The sequence below is a fragment of the Neocloeon triangulifer genome, unplaced genomic scaffold, assembly GCF_031216515.1.
Source record: "Neocloeon triangulifer isolate White Clay Creek 2 clone unplaced genomic scaffold, ASM3121651v1 ptg000014l, whole genome shotgun sequence".
NCBI lineage: Eukaryota > Metazoa > Arthropoda > Insecta > Ephemeroptera > Baetidae > Neocloeon > Neocloeon triangulifer.
In genome coordinates this window covers 13,802,853-13,821,106 of record NW_026775556.1, presented here as the reverse complement: position 1 = coordinate 13,821,106, position 18,254 = coordinate 13,802,853, and the positions used below count along the sequence as shown (strand labels likewise).

Sequence of the window (18,254 nt, the reverse complement as noted above, 5' to 3'; positions counted from 1 at the left end):
AACAGACCGCCAATCAAGGCGCCAAAACGCCAACCTTTCCAAACTTTGGCCATTTAAATATTATCTTCCTCGATACAAATTTACAGAAGCCAAATTGAATTGAAAATTTCCAGACCGCGACTCCGTTTTGCTCCTTGTTTGGAAACACAGCTGATGTCGGTACTCGCGCGTGTGGAATTCGAGTAACTTTAGTAAATCTTCTTCACACAAGGCTGCAGCACCGCAGACACAGAAGTGAATAATTAATATTAGTTGAAATTCTTGACCACAGATGGCTGGCGGCTCCGGGTAGAGAGGAGACTTTAATGCCCAAACTGCAGAAAAGTTGTTATGCAATCCGCGTGGCATTGAGGTCTGCCGCGTTGCATACTTTCGAATTCCGAAGGCGGCTTTTGCACCATTTCCTTGACATTCCTGAGGCTGGTGCTCACTTCAATGTTTACGAGTGAGGAACGATTTCGTGTGTAAAAAGAAAAAAAAGAAATCCTACGGGAAAAAATAACAAAAAATGGCATAAAAATAAAAGTATAATTTACTTTGTTTGCAAATAAATTAATTAAAAAATTAATTGCAATCGTTTAAAGGGATTAAATTGAATATTATTTTTTTTAATCTAAAAAAAAAGTAAAAAAGAGCTGATGTATATATGAGCAGGTGTTTGATAAAGTTTTTTGAATAGACGTGTGCACTTTTATTATAGTGCTAATGGCGAATAATTTGGTTCTCGGAAGAGGCGGAAATAAAGAGGAATTTCCTGGAGGAAGGAAGACTGAGTCGTTGGGGAGTTTGCGGCGCACTCGGGCCGCCGCGATAGCAAATAAAAGTCATTCAAGTTACTTCACGGTTGTGTTATGTTAATAGTGCGGCGGCCGGCGCATTCCTTCGGTGTGGCATCCGCGCGCTGATTGGCCGACGAGCATGGGTTGGCGCTGACGTCACGCACACCCAATGATAATGAGGTATTCAACATGGCGCAGTGAGTGCAGTCAGTGTTCGCGGTCGCTCCGATGTGAATGTGATTTGCAGTGCGCACGATGCGGCGAAGACGCAACGGCGAGATACCCTTGCCCGACGGATGGGAAATGGGTCGCGATTTCGACGGCAAAATCTACTACATTGACCACAACAGTAGGCAAACGTCTTGGATCGACCCGCGGGACAGGTAAGCTGCCTACCTTGCAGGGCCCCACGTAGACTGAGCGTTCGCCGCCCCAGACAGCTCCACACGCGCCCTCAAACGCGCACCAAAAGTCCTTACAAAATTCTTCAGGCCCCTGTTGATTGATTATTCGCCGTTTTCGCCACTTTCGGGCCCATTCGGCTGGTATTTTGGTTGGGTTGCTGGTGTCGACGGTGCTGCCGCCGCGCCGAAAACACGCGAGACGCGCCGTGGTGACCTGCAAGCGGCCGCTCGCTGCCGCCGCAACGCTTTTCTCACTCGCGGCTTATTTCTCTCGGCCAAGAGAGCCGCGAAATTCTTCTTCGCCGACGATTCGAATTAAGAAAAAAAAAATACTTCCACGAGCGCTTCTTCGCTCGCATTAGGCTTGACAGCCGGGAATGCTGGTGTTGCAAAATTCTTGGCGAATTTCTTCCGCACTGGCGCCAAACTAAGTTGATAGAGGCCATTCCGAAAGCTTTTCCTTGCTGCGAGTTACAAAATAAAAAACTTATCAAAGGAACAAATTTTTAGAAGATTTAAACGGGTTGAAAAATGTTCATAGCCATTTTTGTGGTTCCGGTTTATTAATTTTCCCAATCAACATAGTGAAAAAATCTCGTAAAAAAATTGTTCGTTTACCTTTTTGTTTATTTATTTCCAATCCCTCATTTTTTTAATCAAAGAGAATCCTTCAGTTGCCCAAGATTTTTCTTCTAAATTATAGGATTAAAAAAATTCAAATACAATATTATAATATATTGTGATGAAGCGTTCATTTTTTGACTCGTTGAAAGGAGAAAATTGATTGTAACTTCATATCAATTAATGTTCGCGCTTCACAATAATAAATAAGATGGATTTTTCAGGCTACTGATTGGCTGGAAACGCTTTTTAACCCAATCAGAACGCTCGGCAATAATCAAAATTTGCTCTAATTGTTTTGATACACAGATCTTTCTCCATATAGAAACTCGAGAGTATCAGTCGAACAACAGATTCGGCTCAAATATAGAAGCTCCTCCGTAATGCTAAATTGCTATCGTAACCGATTTACATAAAAAAAAAAATGATAATAATAATATTGATACCCTCATAAAGCGTAAAAAATAAAATTTAAAATATTCTGTGTTTGAGGGAGAGTGAAAGAGAGTGCTTTTTTTTAATCTGCTATTTTTTTAAGCTTCTAGAAAATCGCAATTTTAATTGCAATCAATATAATGGCAGGGTATGAATTAGTTTAAGACAGTTTAAGATACGATTTGATTTTTTCCACCAAATTTAATTTACATTTAAAAAATTAAAATGGTATTAACAATAATTGATTAAAATTTTGTGAAACTTAAATATGAATTATCAATCATAAGGATCGTACTAATTTTCCGCAGAATTATTTTTTTATCTTTATGATTTGTGTTGTTAATTTGTGAGTGTTTTTTGTTTTTTTTTTTGTAATTTTTAGTGTAGACTTGTAGAGTTGTCATTTTCTTAATTTATGAGTTTTAAGTGGAAAAATTAATTATTTTGGAAACAGAAATTTTAATCTGCTTTGAAAAGAATTAAAATTTCCAATTAAAAGTTAAAATTTGGACTTTTTAATTCGGTTTCCAAGCAGTTTTTGAATCCACGTTAAAATTTCTTTTGGAAAATTGTAATTTGTATTTACTCCATTCACAATATTATAATTAACCATTAAAAGATTTTTCAAATTTTAAAACCTGCCATTTTACAATCGTCTGCTTTTTTTTATTAAAAATAATTTTGTTTGATTGTTGATTTTTTTAACAAGGAAAAGATGGGTGCTGTGACTCGGCTCTGGCCTTGGACAGGTGCACTTTTCGCACCTGCCCTGCCGCCGCTGATATGGATGAACCGCTGCTCGGAAAGGAAATTCTTTTCCGCTGCGCCAGCCGGGAAATCTGGCTGTTCATCTATTTGCTCACGCACCGGCACGCATGTTTCCATTTGTTCATCACGATGGATTTTGGGTCGGTTTCGGGGTCGTGAGCCGGGCGCGGATTGCATGAGCAAAGCGCGAGTCGTGGGAACTGCCCAGAATAAACACGTAGCGGCACCTTCAAAAATGAAACAGCCGCCGCAATTAGACACCCGAGTGAACGAGCCAATTACACGCACCATAAATTATTCAATTTAATGGAACTGAATCGTAAAGATTTTTGCAACTTTTTGCGCTCGACCTGCTCCATTTTCACACATTAATTTTACAATTAGTGCTTCACAAAGACAACATTTCGTCCTCAAATTAACGTTTTGGTGCTACAAAAATAAGATTTGAAATGATGATTTTTTTGTTAAACGACAAATTTTTTTTTAAATTTTGATGAATTGAGCTCAAAAATGCATTTTAAATTTTTAAAGAATCCCAACTTGGCACATTTTTGTTTTAAGTAAGAGCAGGAAATACTCACATGCAAAATTGCGCTTTTTAAAAAATATTTCTACAAATAAAAAATGTTCATGATAAATCAAATGCCACTAATTTTTGGTGTTTATATAATTGTTAATATCAATTATATCTTACAATTAAATTTTTAGTAAATATTATTCATAAGCAACATTTAAATGACTTGAGTTTATAAATTTAAATTTCACACTTTACAGGAATTTGCCATCGCATTATGATTTACTCAAACAGTATTTTAATAGCAATGTTTTCTGAGCTATATATTTTTTATAATTTTTAATTTTTTTAAATCATAAATTCATATCAATGAATGCAATCTTTTTGATCGATTATCTTTCTCTGCATATATTTTCAATGTTAAAATTTTTATTACTTCACCCTCGGGGGCCGATTTTAGGCCACCTGGTGCGTGCGCTGGTACGAAAAATAATTCGCGCTCGATCGATGGCGCGGCTGTTATAAATAATTTTATTTCACTCCGTATGCATGTGTGTGTGTGTTCTTTGCCTGGGAATCTTTTGTGTTTTCACTGACTGCGCCCCGTCTGTCCATGTGTCAGTCAGTAAGTCTGATTCAGGAGGCACGCAACGCGCAGAGCAGGTTTCCAGACGGCCGCGCGATTGTCTTCGTTTTGATGGGAAAGCATTTTAAATCACACGCCAGCAACATTTTTATTCAGTTTCTCATGTTTCACGAGAGCGGGGCAGAGCAAAGAGAGAAACGCGAAATGCGCCGCGGACGGAGAAAGAGAAACGAGCAGACGATCTCTGTGGCAGCCGCAGACGAGATGACTTTTCTCTTCGATCGCATTCATCATGTGGGAATTTGCCACGGAAATAGAAATAGAATGAGATGAACTTTCTGGTATAATTAAAGTCTTCGCTGAACTAAAATTTTAAAATTTCAATCGTTCAAATACAAATAAACGCATTAGTTATAAATATCATCAGGCAGAACATAATATTCAACTGTAGCTAATATGTAAACATTTTCTTCGAATTCAATTTTCTTATGGTTTTTTTTTCTAATAAAAATTTATACAAATGTTTTTTATAAATATATAATTAATTTAATGGATTCAAATGTTTCTTATAATTAATGTTCAGAATCATTTTATTTTCTACCGGAAAAAAATGTTTCAAGCCATATCTAATTAGCAGCCGGTTTTACAATCAGGGTTGTTGGCTCTCTTTTTACTGATTTATTTTTACAATCGACGTGTGGAGGAAAAATGCGGCGCAGAAAAGAAAATTGCTCCAACCGCAACAACTTGAAGCGCGCCGCGAGCCGCGCACTTTTATGGCTCGAGAAAACGAACGACGGACAATTTGCATGCAAATTAATTTGTTATTTCTGCTGGAAATTCTTGCTCGTTTGCATCACGACGAGAGAGCCAAAACTTGAAATTAAACTCGGAGATGCAATTAGAAATTTCGCAAATTTCTAGGCCCGCTGCAGTGGAATTCCGATTGGCAAAGAGAGCGTGCGTGATTTGCATTCAAGGCTCGTTGTTTAGGGTCACGCGCTTTGTTTTCAGTACATTAGTTGTTGGCAAACTGCATTCATTATCAGCGATTATCATTAATGAATTACAATGATATGTATACACATTGCTACAGTGCCGATTAATTATACGTGATGGTATTTGAGGAAATATTTTAATGGAAAATTGTTTCCATTTAAAAAAAAAGACAAAATTTTAATTTATTCGGGTATTTATTGAACCAGATAATTCTAATTTTCATTGTAAAAATCTTGAGCATATTAAAAATAAAAATAAGTAAATATTTAAGTATACAAAGATCAAATTTTTTATTAACCAAAATGATGTGCTTGTTCATTGAACATGACAGAGAAAGATTAAAATTCGCACTGTGAATCAAAACTCGTTTTCGTCTCCCGACCAGTTGAAAGTGGATTTTTGCCCTTTTCTCGGGTCATCCCGGCGTGCGTGGACAACAATGGGCAGCGGCGACGCGCGTGCCAGAAGCGTCGAGACGGCTTGGCGACCCCTGCGCTATTTTGGTCGCGAACGTCAACCGCGCTCGCGGCCGACGAGCGCCGCATTCCTCACGCGGGCCGAGCCAATTCATTTCAGCTGCAAAAGGAGAAAAAAGTGAAAGTTCTGCTGCACTTGCAACCCGGCGATAAATCGGAACGCTCTGTAGCTTGCGACAGGCGGACGCGCCGATAATAACGTAACCGGTGCTCCAAGTGAAGCTAAAATTGATTCGCCTTAACTAATCAGTTTGGAATTTCAAGTGGGAATTGCCATTAACAGATTTAAATCGATCAATCACTTTAAAAACACACGACAAACACACGTGATTTAATTGTAATTTCTCTGTAATTGTTTCTTATCAAATCATTTACTTTCATTTTTTTCTCTCAATATATTTTCGTGTCCTCTTCGCGTGGAATTTCGGAGCGATTGGTGCGAAAAGTTGTGTGTTTCGGAGCCGAAACCGCAAGTCTGAACGCACCAGTTGCGGTACAGGATGCGTTTCGGCCTCATGAGCACCACGTTCGTTTTCCCTCCGGACCACATCCTGTGCTAAGCACCCCAAACCTCTCCGGAATTCCAGAGCCGCAGTCAAAGGGCTCGGCGGGCAGCGACATTTCCCTGGAATCCGTTAAAAAAATATAAGCTCGCGGTCGTGTGTGTCGGGGAAAAAATCTTCCCGGTAAAAAAAAATGCCCCAGCTTCCTGTGTCGTTTTTGTTCCGAGCGCTTTCATCCGTCCCTACTCCATATATACGCAGCTGGAAAAAGTAATGAGTTGTAGAAGTCGTTGGAATTCCTTTAGATCATCCAGCCTCAAATACTCCTTCCTAATTTACTTCACCACATTTTTTACGTTACTCACGAAATTCGCCAATAATTGTGAATCATAACTTAAACATTGACCCACTGTTGATAAAAAAAGAGCACAATATTATTATAGAAACGGTTTACTGTGTGGTAAAGTTATAAGAATAATAGTTCAAGTTTGAATTTTTATCATATAATAAAAGGCGATTTTTTTTCCAACTTTTGTTACGACTCGTGGTGCATTGAATATTGTATAATGAAACCTTGGAACTTCAATGACAATTAAGTAGTGATATATATGAATAAGTATGAATATTCCGAATTAAAAAAATTCTGGATATTCACTTTCAAGGAAGCAATAAAACGCACAATCCTGCAATGAACAAAAATCGTCTTTTTTTATAAAAACTTGTGAAATACTTTCCTGTTGGCAACACAAGCATAATGGATCCATGAGTGCATCCTCAAAAATAATCCGCATAGGAATGTGCAATAATTGAACTAATCCGCTGACATTGCCAACCGCCAAGCAGCCCTTGCTGCGGGAAGAGTCCAAGGCATTTTATTTCTGCGCCGAGGGGCCGCCGGCGAACAACGAATCTCGCGGCTCCAGAGCCGGCGCGCTGCTGGAATTCCACTCGAAATAGGCCTCCGCGAAGAGAAACAAACGCATGATTCTGTTTCTTTTCTTTCATTTTTCCTGCGTGGACCGATTTTCGTGAAAATTCCCAGCAGAGCAGTGCACCTGTTGCGTGGCGCCGCGGCCGCCGCCACTCCGCCCTCGACGTCGCGGACAGATGAGAGAGGAAGAAATAATGCACGTCGGAATGTTTTTAATGACGCGCGGAGCCTCTATTATTTTTAAGTGCCCTTGCCCTGCTGTCCACGCAGGAATTCCATCCGACTGCTGTGCGCCCGCGCTAGCTGACGAGCCGCCGGAAAATTTAATTGGCGCCGAGTTCCGCGACTGTTGACGTAAAATCAAGTTGAGTTGTTGCCCAACATGACAGATCTCGTAAGATTTTTTTGCAATTTGTTTAAGGACGTCATAATTTACAGAATTGTAATATAGCGAAATTCTCTTCCTTTTATTATTATTTGTTTTTTATTTTATTTGTTTTTTAAAGATTCTTTTTTTTTGTGGTTTCAGAGGTGGTTTAAAAAACTTTTTGCTTTTAATGCTGTTAATTTAAAAAAAAAAAATGTAGTAAGGAAACGCAGTTTCTCAAATTGAATTCGTCATGAATCAATTCTGGATTATGGATTATCTATTACAATTTACAATATATCATCACAACATAATTATACGAAGTCTGTATCCTGTCAAAGTATATTATCTATTTTACCACCTTTTGTAACAACTGCGTCTATCAACGCCTTTGCTCAGTTGAAATTCATGCTTTTATCCTATTAAGATTATTTTTATTTTGATTTCAGCGGTTATAAAGGAATTTGCATTGTAATTTGATCCAAAAAGTTTTATCAGATAATGCTTTGTTTTGGCAATGCGGATTGCGATCTGACTCGGCATCATTTTCCACGAGGAATTCGACGAAAACATTTTGCGTAAACGCGGAGAGTCGTGTCGGAATTCGCGTTGCCTCGAGTGAGTAACTCTCTTGGCGCAGATGATATCAGCGCAGTCGCGCGCGGATGAGGTCAGTGTTTTTTCGCCTCGCACGCAATTATTGCAAGACGACTACTACTTTTCTGCTCGACGTCGCGGAAACTGCGGTTTAAAAAAATTCCTTTTAACTTGATGTGCATGGAAAAGAAAAGGGGGATTCCTTCTCTGGTTCCTTCCTCTGAGGGAGGTTTGGGAACAAAGACCCTTGTGTCTGCCGCGAGTACAAAGAAGGGGAAGCACGCGAAGAATTTGACACGGATTCGTGGAATTGTGGCCGGGCTTCTTGGAAAACGCAAGAGGGACGCGATAAGAAAGAGAATTAAGAGGCATGGTAGCCAGATGCGTTTGAGGCGAGATGAGCACCGGGCAGCAAACAACACAAGGGGGATTCCAGTCTTGTTCTATTGAAAAAACAGACTCCCTTTGAAACCTCACAAAGTAAAGGCGCAATTAGTTCAAGAAAAGAAAAAAAAGCAATATAAATCATCGGAATGTAGGTCATACAAACTTTAATAATTTATGCACATTTTAATTCGGTGTAAATCAGATTTGTTTATTTCAAATTTAATTGAATTTGTTATTAATAATTTTTTTTATAATCGTCCAATAATTTCACAAAAAATGAAAATGAAACATTAGAATAATCACATAAGTGCTGCTAAAGAATTTCCCACCCCCACAACTGGTGTACCAGTTGTGCTTCCACCCCCACATGGCACCCCATGGCGAGGGGGTTGCGTGTTTTTAATTCTCCCTGCGCCAGCTGGTCCCCAACTTCCCGACCCTGACCTTCTTTCCTCCCTTTCCGCTGCTCCACGCGCGTTTTGTTTGCTGGGTTGAAAAAGAGCAATATGAGCCGCATTCCTGGCTGATCGCACCCATCTGCGATAAGGCGACAGAACTCGTGGGCGTGCGTTATCAGCAGCCTTGGCATTCCTTTTAGCGTTCGTCACCTAACTAGCAGCTGCTCGCAATCGGCTCAGCGACACGAATTCTGCACTGTTTCCTCTATCTAGTGCAGTGGGTTATAACCGAGGAAAATAAAGAAAATTATGTTGTAGAAATTCACGATCGAGGGTTGAATTTGAAGTCGGCTTTTCCTTGATGGGTTTTTGCGAGTTAATTATTGTTTTTCTTCAACAACAAAAAACCCATCAAGGAAAAGCCGACTTAAAATTCAAATCTTCATAAAGGAAATTAATTGAAATTCCAAAAACTTTCATCTTATTATTGCAACAAAGAGTTTTGGAAAACAAATAAAATGAACTGGCCCTAAATTGATGTAATTAAAATGGAATTAAACAAAAATTGCTATTAAATCCTTGGAAAATTTCGTGGTGGAACAAAAGTTAAATTATTTTCCTTCTGGATTCGTCGATCAGATGGTGCGCGTTTCGGGCAATAAAATGCTTGGCATCCGAGGCTGCTATTTTTACAGCCGGCCTCTCAACTCCATGCGTCTCTCGGAGGGTGATTCTTTTTCTTAGCTATTCTGCGCTTATCTCGCCATAGCAGCTGCCGCTTTTTGCTACCTCACCCTGAAAAGAAAGACGGCGGCAGCGGGTGGGCGCCCTGCTTCCTATTAAAAGCCGTGGGAAAATTCTTGTGCATCTTTTTACTGCCGCTAAGAACAGCAAAATGCACTTTCTGCAGCGGAAGAAAATTCGCCTGAGGAATTTTTCACTTCATGCACTCCATTTCTATATTATTTTATCTTCGATCGTATTTTACATTAATGCCGAAATTTCAATAATTTTTCTTTCAATTTCCCCTAAAAAATTTTCCGCGCTCAGTCGACATTATTAAATTTCAGTAATCTTTCTTAATGTGATATGTTTGACAAATCTTTAATCTTCATCCCTTAATTTTTCAGATTAACAAAGCCGCTGAATTTCCAGGACTGCATCGGAAATGAGCTGCCGCTCGGCTGGGAGGAGGCGTACGACCCCCAAATCGGGGTGTATTACATCAACCACAAGAATCGTAAGTTCCTCGCATGCCTGATCAAAAATTAAATAATTTATTAAAACGTGCGCGGCGCACGACAGCCAGCCGCCGCGGCTCTCGCGGGGAAAAAAGCCCGCCTGTCAACCGACTGACTATTTTTACATTCCTATAATCATAATCGGCCGTAGCACTCCGTCCGAGGAATTCCACGCGGCATTTTTTTCTTTATATATACCTTTCATTGGGCCGCCCCTCGAGCGCCTTGAGAGGTTTTTTATTATTCAAATGAGCAGATGGACGGGCGTCGTTAATAAATTTTCCGAATTCTTCGATCCAGCAGCCGACTCTCGTCATTGTCAGATTTTGAGATTTTCATTTTTTTGCGCAGAAACAACGCAGATGGAAGACCCAAGACTGGAATGGCGCTCTGTTCAGGAGAACATGCTGCGAGAGTACCTGCAAACGGCGCAAGACGCCCTCGAGGTGAGTTTGGAAAAAATGCTACATTTTTTTTTAAATTTAGTTTGGATTTGATAAGAAACGAAACATCTCAGAATTTAAATTTAATAGATAATATTTTATTTTCTCCATTTAGTGAAGTTTAAATCGTTCAGTGCATCTCATGAACTATTTAAGTAGACAGGGACGTAAAAAGGGTAATCAGCTTTATGTCCACAATAACAAGGCTTGAATTGCCTTTTTAAGGTTAAATTGGAATTTTCAATCGCCCAATAAGAATCAACTATTTTGGCAACAAAATAATACCTAAGTCCATATTTTTAATATAAAAATAAAAATTTGGCCTAATTCTCCTGAAACTTCGCAACCTGTTTATCAAAACCATATGGATAAAAAAAAGTATGAAAATTCAAGAAGAGAGTACAAAAAAAATTATAAAAATCAACTATTAAGAAATTTAAATGAAACCATTTTAAATTTCTGCACTCTTCCTTCAAATTTATTTCAAAAACAACCGGCAAAAGCGCTTTCAAAGTGAGAAATTTTGAGCAGCAGGCGCCACGAAGCGATTGTTTTGAAAACACAGGATGCGCGTCAAGCAAGTGAAGAGCGAGAGAGAGGTAAAGCAAGTGTCGTGGTTTTTTGCGCGATTTGTGCCCGCTCGGCGCGTAACACCGGCAGCGGCGGCATTATTATTATTTGGCATGATCCGCGCGCGCTCATTATACTACTGCTCGCGGACCGAGAGCAGCAACATCCATCGCGAGTCAGAAGAGCGACTCACTCGCTGGCCGAAGAGAGCGAAGGAAGAATGGAATGCGGCGGCGTTGCCGCGCTTCGGCCGCCCGCCCGCTCGCTCGTCGGCCGGGGTCAACCGCAGCCGTGAGCCAGAGACGCTTTTCGGCGGCGGCAACCGCGACTCAACGACTCGCGGCCCGTGCCGCGCCTGCTACCTGAGTTACGCGGCGGTCCAGCGGCATCGAAAGGGGGTCCGCCGGGGTCCGTAGAGGCACCACGTGAGCGGGCAGGTGGTACCCTGACCGGCAAAAGCACCAGCGCTCACGTGCGACCATATTCATACCACACACGTACCTGGCTGCGATGAAAATTTTGAAAAAAAAATCTACCTGAAATAAGACAAATAATTTTTAGTTCTAATAATTTTTCTTCCGGTAGGACACTTTTTTTATATAGAGAATGAAGAAGCATAATATGTAATTGAGAAAACTTTTTAATTTTTATTTTTTCAAATTTTGCTCCTTTGTGCTGTTTTTTTTTTTTTTAAGTTTTCCCTTTTTTTCAATTTTTTTTATTTTTCCGGGATCATGAAATATTTTAAATTTGCTCCATTTTATTCAAGATTATCAAATGAAAATCGTCAAGTATATCTATAAAAATATTAATAGACAACGGATAGACAACAGCAAATATATGTACTCAAAAGTCTTGGTTATTTAAAATATTTTAAAACCAAGAAACTGCCCACAAGTTCTCTATAGTCTTGCCTGATTATTATAATTATTAATCTTCTTTTGCTTCTCTTAATTAATCAGTTATTTTGTGTTTGGTTTACTTCACATTTTTTTACAAACCAAAACTTTGTTATTTGTTATGTTAAAAGTTAGCATTAATTAATTTTGAAACTTGCCTGCCTTTTTGATTACACAGAAAATTTTTTTCACCCTAGAAGCGCACAAAATGCAGGTGCCATTTAAATTTTAGTTCATTTTTTGTCATAATATTCATCCTGTTTACAAACTGCGCATATTAAAATCTGTGAATCTTCTCACCAATTTGGACTGATTGGAACTGGGCTCGGCGTGTTTTGTTTTTTAATTCATTTTATTTTTTAGGCAAAATGAATCGCAAACTGCGCTGGGAGTGCTGTATAATTTCCATAAAAGAATATTGCTAATAACTGGTTTCGAGGAAAGACGATGGTGCCTACAGGCCTGCGTGCGGCGACTCCTTCTTTTCCTTCCTTGTTTACCTTCGGGCGGGGTTTGTTCACCACCTGCTTGTGCTTCACAAGCAGGAAAACAGGACGCTTTTCCTGGCGCGGCCTGAGCGCGGGTTTGTCGCACTCCCCCTTCCACAAGGTCACTCGGCAAGGTCGCCAGACAGGGATGATAAATAATAAATAATAGACGCGCAATGCCTCCCCCTTTCCTCAGCTCCCGCGTGCGTCTCTCCATATAGATAATTGTGTAGTAAAGGGAAAAAGAGAGCTCAGGCATGCGGATAAAAAATGCAGCAACAAAAGATTCGATATGGTTTCCCTACGTCACAAAGCGCAAGAATGCTCTTCCTCATTTTTTGCTTCCTTCAAAGAATGGGCTTTCTTTTGTTTGTGCATATATGAATAGAAAGGAAGGAATTTATTAATACCAACTACTCTTGACTCAGTCTATTGTTTTTAAAGTACATAAACCTATTTTATTATAATTTTTTTTAATCATTGGAGAATTAATCTAGTGTTTCAAAGTAAGAGATGTTTTATTTCAATAATTATGACACGTATATCATATAAATGTAAATATTAATCATTAATTGTAGTGGCAACGTGAATTAATTGACTAGGTGTTTTTATTTGCAGATTTAGATTATGTACATTGAATAATAAACTGTATGTAAAATTAATTTGTTTTAGGCCAAAAAGGAAATTGTGGAAGTCAAGTCGCAGAGACTGTGCTTGGCTCAGGACGAGTACAATCATCTCAGCAGTGCGCTCGGCACTCTCACCACCTCAAGAACGAGTTGTAAGCATTTTTGTTTAATATCGTGACCAATATATTTACTATTTTTGCTGCAGTGTGTTCAAGTTCAAGCAGCATTAGTACAAAATACGACCCTGACCTGCTCAAGTCGGACGTTGCTCTGGCCAAGAGTAGGGTGCAGAGGCTCAAAAGAGAGTTGGAGCAGATCAAGACCGAGGTGTGCTACACGCAAAAGGGGGTTGAGACTCTTGCCTTGTAAGTGATTCAAAAAATTTGTTCCATTTTAAAATTCTCACTGTTTTATTCCATTCACAGAGTCGAGCAGAAGCTTTTAACGCACCAGGCTGGATGCTACAACATTTCTGAGGCTCAGGCCATCTTGGCCGAGCTGAAGAACATTCAAAAGTCGCTGTCACTGGGTGAGAGGGAGAAGGCTGAGCTTATGCAGTCGCTGGCCAAACTGAAAGACGACCTCACCAGGCTACAGCTGTCGGAGAGTTCGCCAGATGTGTCAACGCTGAGCATTCCCCAGGAAAAGCTGAGCACTGCCTCACAAACTGACCTTTCAGTCGAGCCTGCTGTTATGAGGCTAGCTGAGATGGCTAGGATGAGGTTGCAGTACGACGAGGCACGCCAGAGAGTGCAGAACATTCAGCAGAAGCTAGCAGATTTGGAAGAAAAGGTCACTCCAGGGCAGGCCGAGTCAGACAAGGACCGCCTTCTGTTGTTCCAGGTAAATTATTTTTAAATTATTAATTTGCATTTAAAATTTCTTCAAAGGTCTTGCTTTGAATATCAGTTTACTTATGAGTTTGCTTTAATTTTATTAAATAAACTTTTCTTTTTTTCCATCAGGAGAAGGAACAGCTCTTGAGGGAGCTCCGCAGCAACAAAAAGCACAGTCGTTCGCAGCAAGAGGTGAAGGATATTGAGGCGCAAATTAAGCGGCTTGAGCAAGACCTTAATGATGCCATGGAGATGTCCAATAGGGCAATTGCCGACCGGTTGCGACTTCACGAGGAGAAGCAGCTTCTACTACAGCAATTGAAGGATGGTCTTCGAAACATGGCCATGTTAGAATCGCAGCTCAGAACACTTTCGGCGTCCACACTAAGTGCAAGCTCAAGTTCAAGCCTTGGCTCTCTGAGCACAAGTAGCAAGGCCAGCAGCAAGGGTTCGCTGAGTAGCAGTCTCAGTTTTACTGACATATACGGAGGCCCTCAGTGCACTTCCACCGAGCCCATTGACATGGTCGATCTTCACAGAAGAGTTGAGCGTCTTTTGCAAGGCAGCTCAACATCTTCCGAACTCGCACCCACACCCCACTCTCAGCCGTCCCTTTCACCAAGAAGTTCATTGTCCGTTTCGCCCCCTGTGTCGCCTTATGATCTTGGACCTCCTCCAGCGTACGACCAGGCCTACCACAGGGTAGCACCACCCGCACTAGACCGCACTCAGCTTGTTGACAAACTGGCTGAATTGCGGTTGCATCAAGCGGGACCCAATTTCCTGCCAGTGCCACGACCAAATGGATTGGTACGTCCGAATGTGCCTCTCGTCGACTTAGTTGACCTGAACAACATGTCGCAAGGGTCAGGCCTTGGACGGCCAGGCCGCAACTTTGACTCTGTTAGTCTGAGCAGTGACGTAACAAGTAATCCACCACTATCGCCAATTTCGGAGATGGTGCCTGATGTCTGCGAGTTATCGTCAAATGGAGGGCCCTCTGGCTCAAACACAAGATCGGTCTCGGCCGCAGTCAGTGATGAGTCCGTGGCCGGCGACAGTGGCGTCTTTGAGGCGGCTGCCAGCAAAAAAGGATCTGGTCTTAACGAAATGAACCTCGAAACTGCTCAAGTCCAAATCAAATTAAGGTAGAGCAATAAGTGATTTCATTCGAAGTGAATATAATTAAAATTGAATTTGTGAACACAGGTACTCTGTTAATGATAGTATGCTGTATGTTGGAATTGAAAGAGCGAGAAATCTGTCAGCCCTGTTCATCCCTGAGAATTGTAAAGTGTAAGTTGACTTTGAATCTTGCTAAAAAAAAAAGATAACTAACAAATTTAAATCCTTTTTCAGTTGTATAAAAGTTGCCCTGCTGCCGTCCAGTTCTTCTTCCATGTCTGCTGGTTGCACAAAAGCAGTCGAAGACTTGAAGAAACCTTCTTGCGGGGAAAATTTCCCCATTCCTGTGCCTCTAAGCAAGCTGTGTGCCAAGACACTGCAAGTAAACGTGTGGTGTATTAGACAAAATTGCCAAGAAGAATGTGTGGTGAGTTTCTTAGAACACCACAATTTTATGAGATTATTAAACTTTACCATTTAATTAACAGGGTTCTGCTCAAGTGAGCATGGCTGACTACAACCCTGAAATGGTGTCCACCAAGTGGTACAACGTTCTCAGCTTCCGGTTTATGCAGCCAGATCAGCAGAATGTGGCAGAGTCATCATCAGTTAGCGGTGTGCATGAAAAACAAGAAAGTGAGATTAGCATGGGCCGTGCTGGCGCGCCTGTCAAAGAAGAAAGCAGTGACGAGTCTACCATCATCTCTTCCCAAACTTCGACCCTCACCAGAAACCAAGGTAGCCAAACTTGAATTAAATGATTAATTGTGCTTAACTCTGGCATTCAATTGTAGGAGCGGGTGGATTAATGGGTCCTGTGGACGTCCAGTTGCTGGAACTGACTGCAGGACATGGTGAAGTGGAAGAGGAGGTGGTCAGTGATGACGACGAAGAGGACGAGTCAGACGACGAAATTAGTCATGAAGACATCATTGAAGAAGTTGATGAAGAGACGGTTGAGACAAAGGACCAGGAGACTAACACTGAGTGTGTTTTCATTCCGGAGAAGGGCGCTAGAAAAAAGAGCACCGACGACTCTGCCCGTGCCAAAATCATTAAAAGATCGCAAACCTTCTCCCCCAGTGCAGCTGTTAGCAAGAACCAGTACATTTGCAGGGTGAGTTGATAAAAAAAGAGATTTTGGGCAGATTATAACTGTTTAAAATTCTGAATTTGCAGTTGAACAGAAGCGACAGTGACAGCTCAATGCCTCTGTACCGGCGTTCAAGTGGAGTTGCCTTCCAGCGTAACTCTGTTGAAAGACGATCCCTGCGATGGAAACACCCCCCGGTGTCTCCTCAGAGAGCAGCCTCAGCCGCTTCGAGGCACCCACGCACTTCCCTGGACCTCGAGCTGGACTTGCAGGCCCAAAACACCAAGCTGCAGCAGCTGCAGGATGAAATCCAACGGTTAAAAGAGCTGAAAGACCGCATGGAAATGGCCAAGACGAGCAGGGACTCTGACAGCGCCGTATGGATTCTTGAGGATGAGCAGTTCCAGCGATTCATGGTGCAGGTAAATCATCACATGAGAATGTGTTGAATTAGGATGATTAATTTGTTCTTGGACCAGGCTGAGTCTGAGAAGAGGCCAAAGACCCACGATGAAAAGAGGGTGGACAAGATGATTAAAAAGACGTCCAAGGAATTGTACAAATTGCGGAAGAGTAGAGCTGGACAAGGAAAGCCAGACGTCATTTCATTCAAGTGAGTTTATTTTTTTTTTTAGATTACTGTGGAAATACTTTCAGATTTATATCCATGTATCTAAAATTAAATATATTAACTTTTGCAGGGAGAAAATGGCATTCTTCACAAGAACAAACCTTAATGTACCTGTACTGCCACCCGAGGACAACCTCTCCGAAGACTGCAATTCCGACAGTGGCACCTTGAAGCGTGAGGACAGCGAGAGCATCCATGGTGTGATTATCGAGGAGGAGCGAGTTGAAAGATTTGAGTATGTCATTGACCGTGAGCTTGGCGTTGAAGTCTAAACTGCAATTAACTCGCAACATAAAAGAGTCCATTTTTAGGACCACATTCTTGAATTTTGACCTGCTGTGACAGCTCTCTAAAAAGTTAGGAAACATTTAAATATTTCCCTCCGAGAACTTTGGTCCGAATGCATTTTGTGCCTTGCAGCTTGCCATAAAATAGTTGTTTTTTGCGTCAACACCACCGAGTTGTTAAGATCTTGTTCTTGCAACAACCTTTTTGATGAAACTGCCTTGATTACTCTTATGAATTATAAGTATGTTTTTGACTCGAAGTCGTTTGATAGTTATGATTGGTGCCTATTTTGTTTTTTACAAGAAACTTTCATGTTTGGTAAGCTAATTTATGTGTAAAAATAGCATTCCTTCTTTCGAAGAGATCTGAGATTAAACTTGTAATGGCCTTTGCATTCTTTGCATTGATGTATAATGCACCGGCAAAAGGAGGGTACCCACGACTTCTGCTTTTAGGCAGCATTAAGTATTCAACTTGTTGACAAGCGTTTTGGAAATTTAAAATAAAAATTATTAGTGCCTCGTATTAAATTTTAAACTGTTGCTCAATTGGATTAATCAATCAGCGTTACCAGTTAAAATTGAACTTTATAAAACTTAAATTGTTGCCTCTTATACACTTAATTGATAATGTCTGCGATCTGACTACACAAATTTATAGCAAATTTATCATGTATATGTTTGTCCCTTTTTAAGGACGCTCAAAAGTAAACGCAGCAAGGTTAAATATTTTAAGAGAGCTTAGAAAATCTTGCAAGTTGCAAATCCTTATTGAAATGTTTGTAAATAAAAGTAATTTTAATTGAGGGCTTTCGAATTCTAATTATGCTATGTTATCGCAATGATTGGCAAGTTCAGTGCCTTCTTACGCATGTTGTTGTTGTCCAATTTAAATCCCAAGGGCATGAAGTGTGGCAAGTTATGTTCAAAGTATTTCCTGGCGAATTTCTCATCTTGTCATACAATCAAAGTACTACTCGCCTTGACGACTTGCCTTATGACTTGAATGAAGAGCTTCTGTGTTGTTGGTTGGCTGAGTTATTTTCTATATTCTCTCTCAACAATTGTCTAAATGTGTAAAATAGTGAATGGATATATTATTATATATTTGTTGTACGCAGCTGTCTGAAACTATTTTCAATCGCCGTATAATTTTGTATAGCTACGTGTAAATAGCAGAATAAAAAGATGCAAATTACATTATTTATGAAAAGAGCTATTGGCTTATCTTTTTTACCGAGTATTTC

The 18,254-nt window shown here is 40.5% G+C and overlaps 1 protein-coding gene across 1 annotated transcript; it reads left to right on the top strand.

Moving 5' to 3' along the window:
• The first annotated feature begins 947 nt into the window (after positions 1–947).
• On the top strand, positions 948–18,222 carry LOC132200502 (protein kibra). Its single transcript, XM_059626003.1, has 14 exons — positions 948–1,162; positions 9,896–10,005; positions 10,358–10,452; positions 13,079–13,187; positions 13,241–13,400; positions 13,461–13,878; positions 14,001–15,019; positions 15,081–15,167; positions 15,231–15,423; positions 15,485–15,734; positions 15,791–16,113; positions 16,176–16,511; positions 16,569–16,702; positions 16,791–18,222. The coding sequence occupies exons 1-14, from the start codon at positions 1,035–1,037 to the stop codon at positions 16,990–16,992; spliced, it is 3,564 nt and encodes a 1,187-aa protein (XP_059481986.1). The 5' UTR covers positions 948–1,034; the 3' UTR covers positions 16,993–18,222.
• The last annotated feature ends 32 nt before the right edge of the window (positions 18,223–18,254 follow it).

Bases quoted from the DNA above. Each gene is read 5' to 3' on its own strand.
- LOC132200502 (XM_059626003.1), top strand. From the start codon at position 1,035: ATGCGGCGAAGACGCAACGGCGAGATACCCTTGCCCGACGGATGGGAA. The intron at 13,879-14,000 runs GTAAATTATTTT...TTTTTCCATCAG, and splicing joins ACCGCCTTCTGTTGTTCCAG to GAGAAGGAACAGCTCTTGAG. The intron at 15,424-15,484 runs GTGAGTTTCTTA...TTTAATTAACAG, and splicing joins ATTGCCAAGAAGAATGTGTG to GGTTCTGCTCAAGTGAGCAT.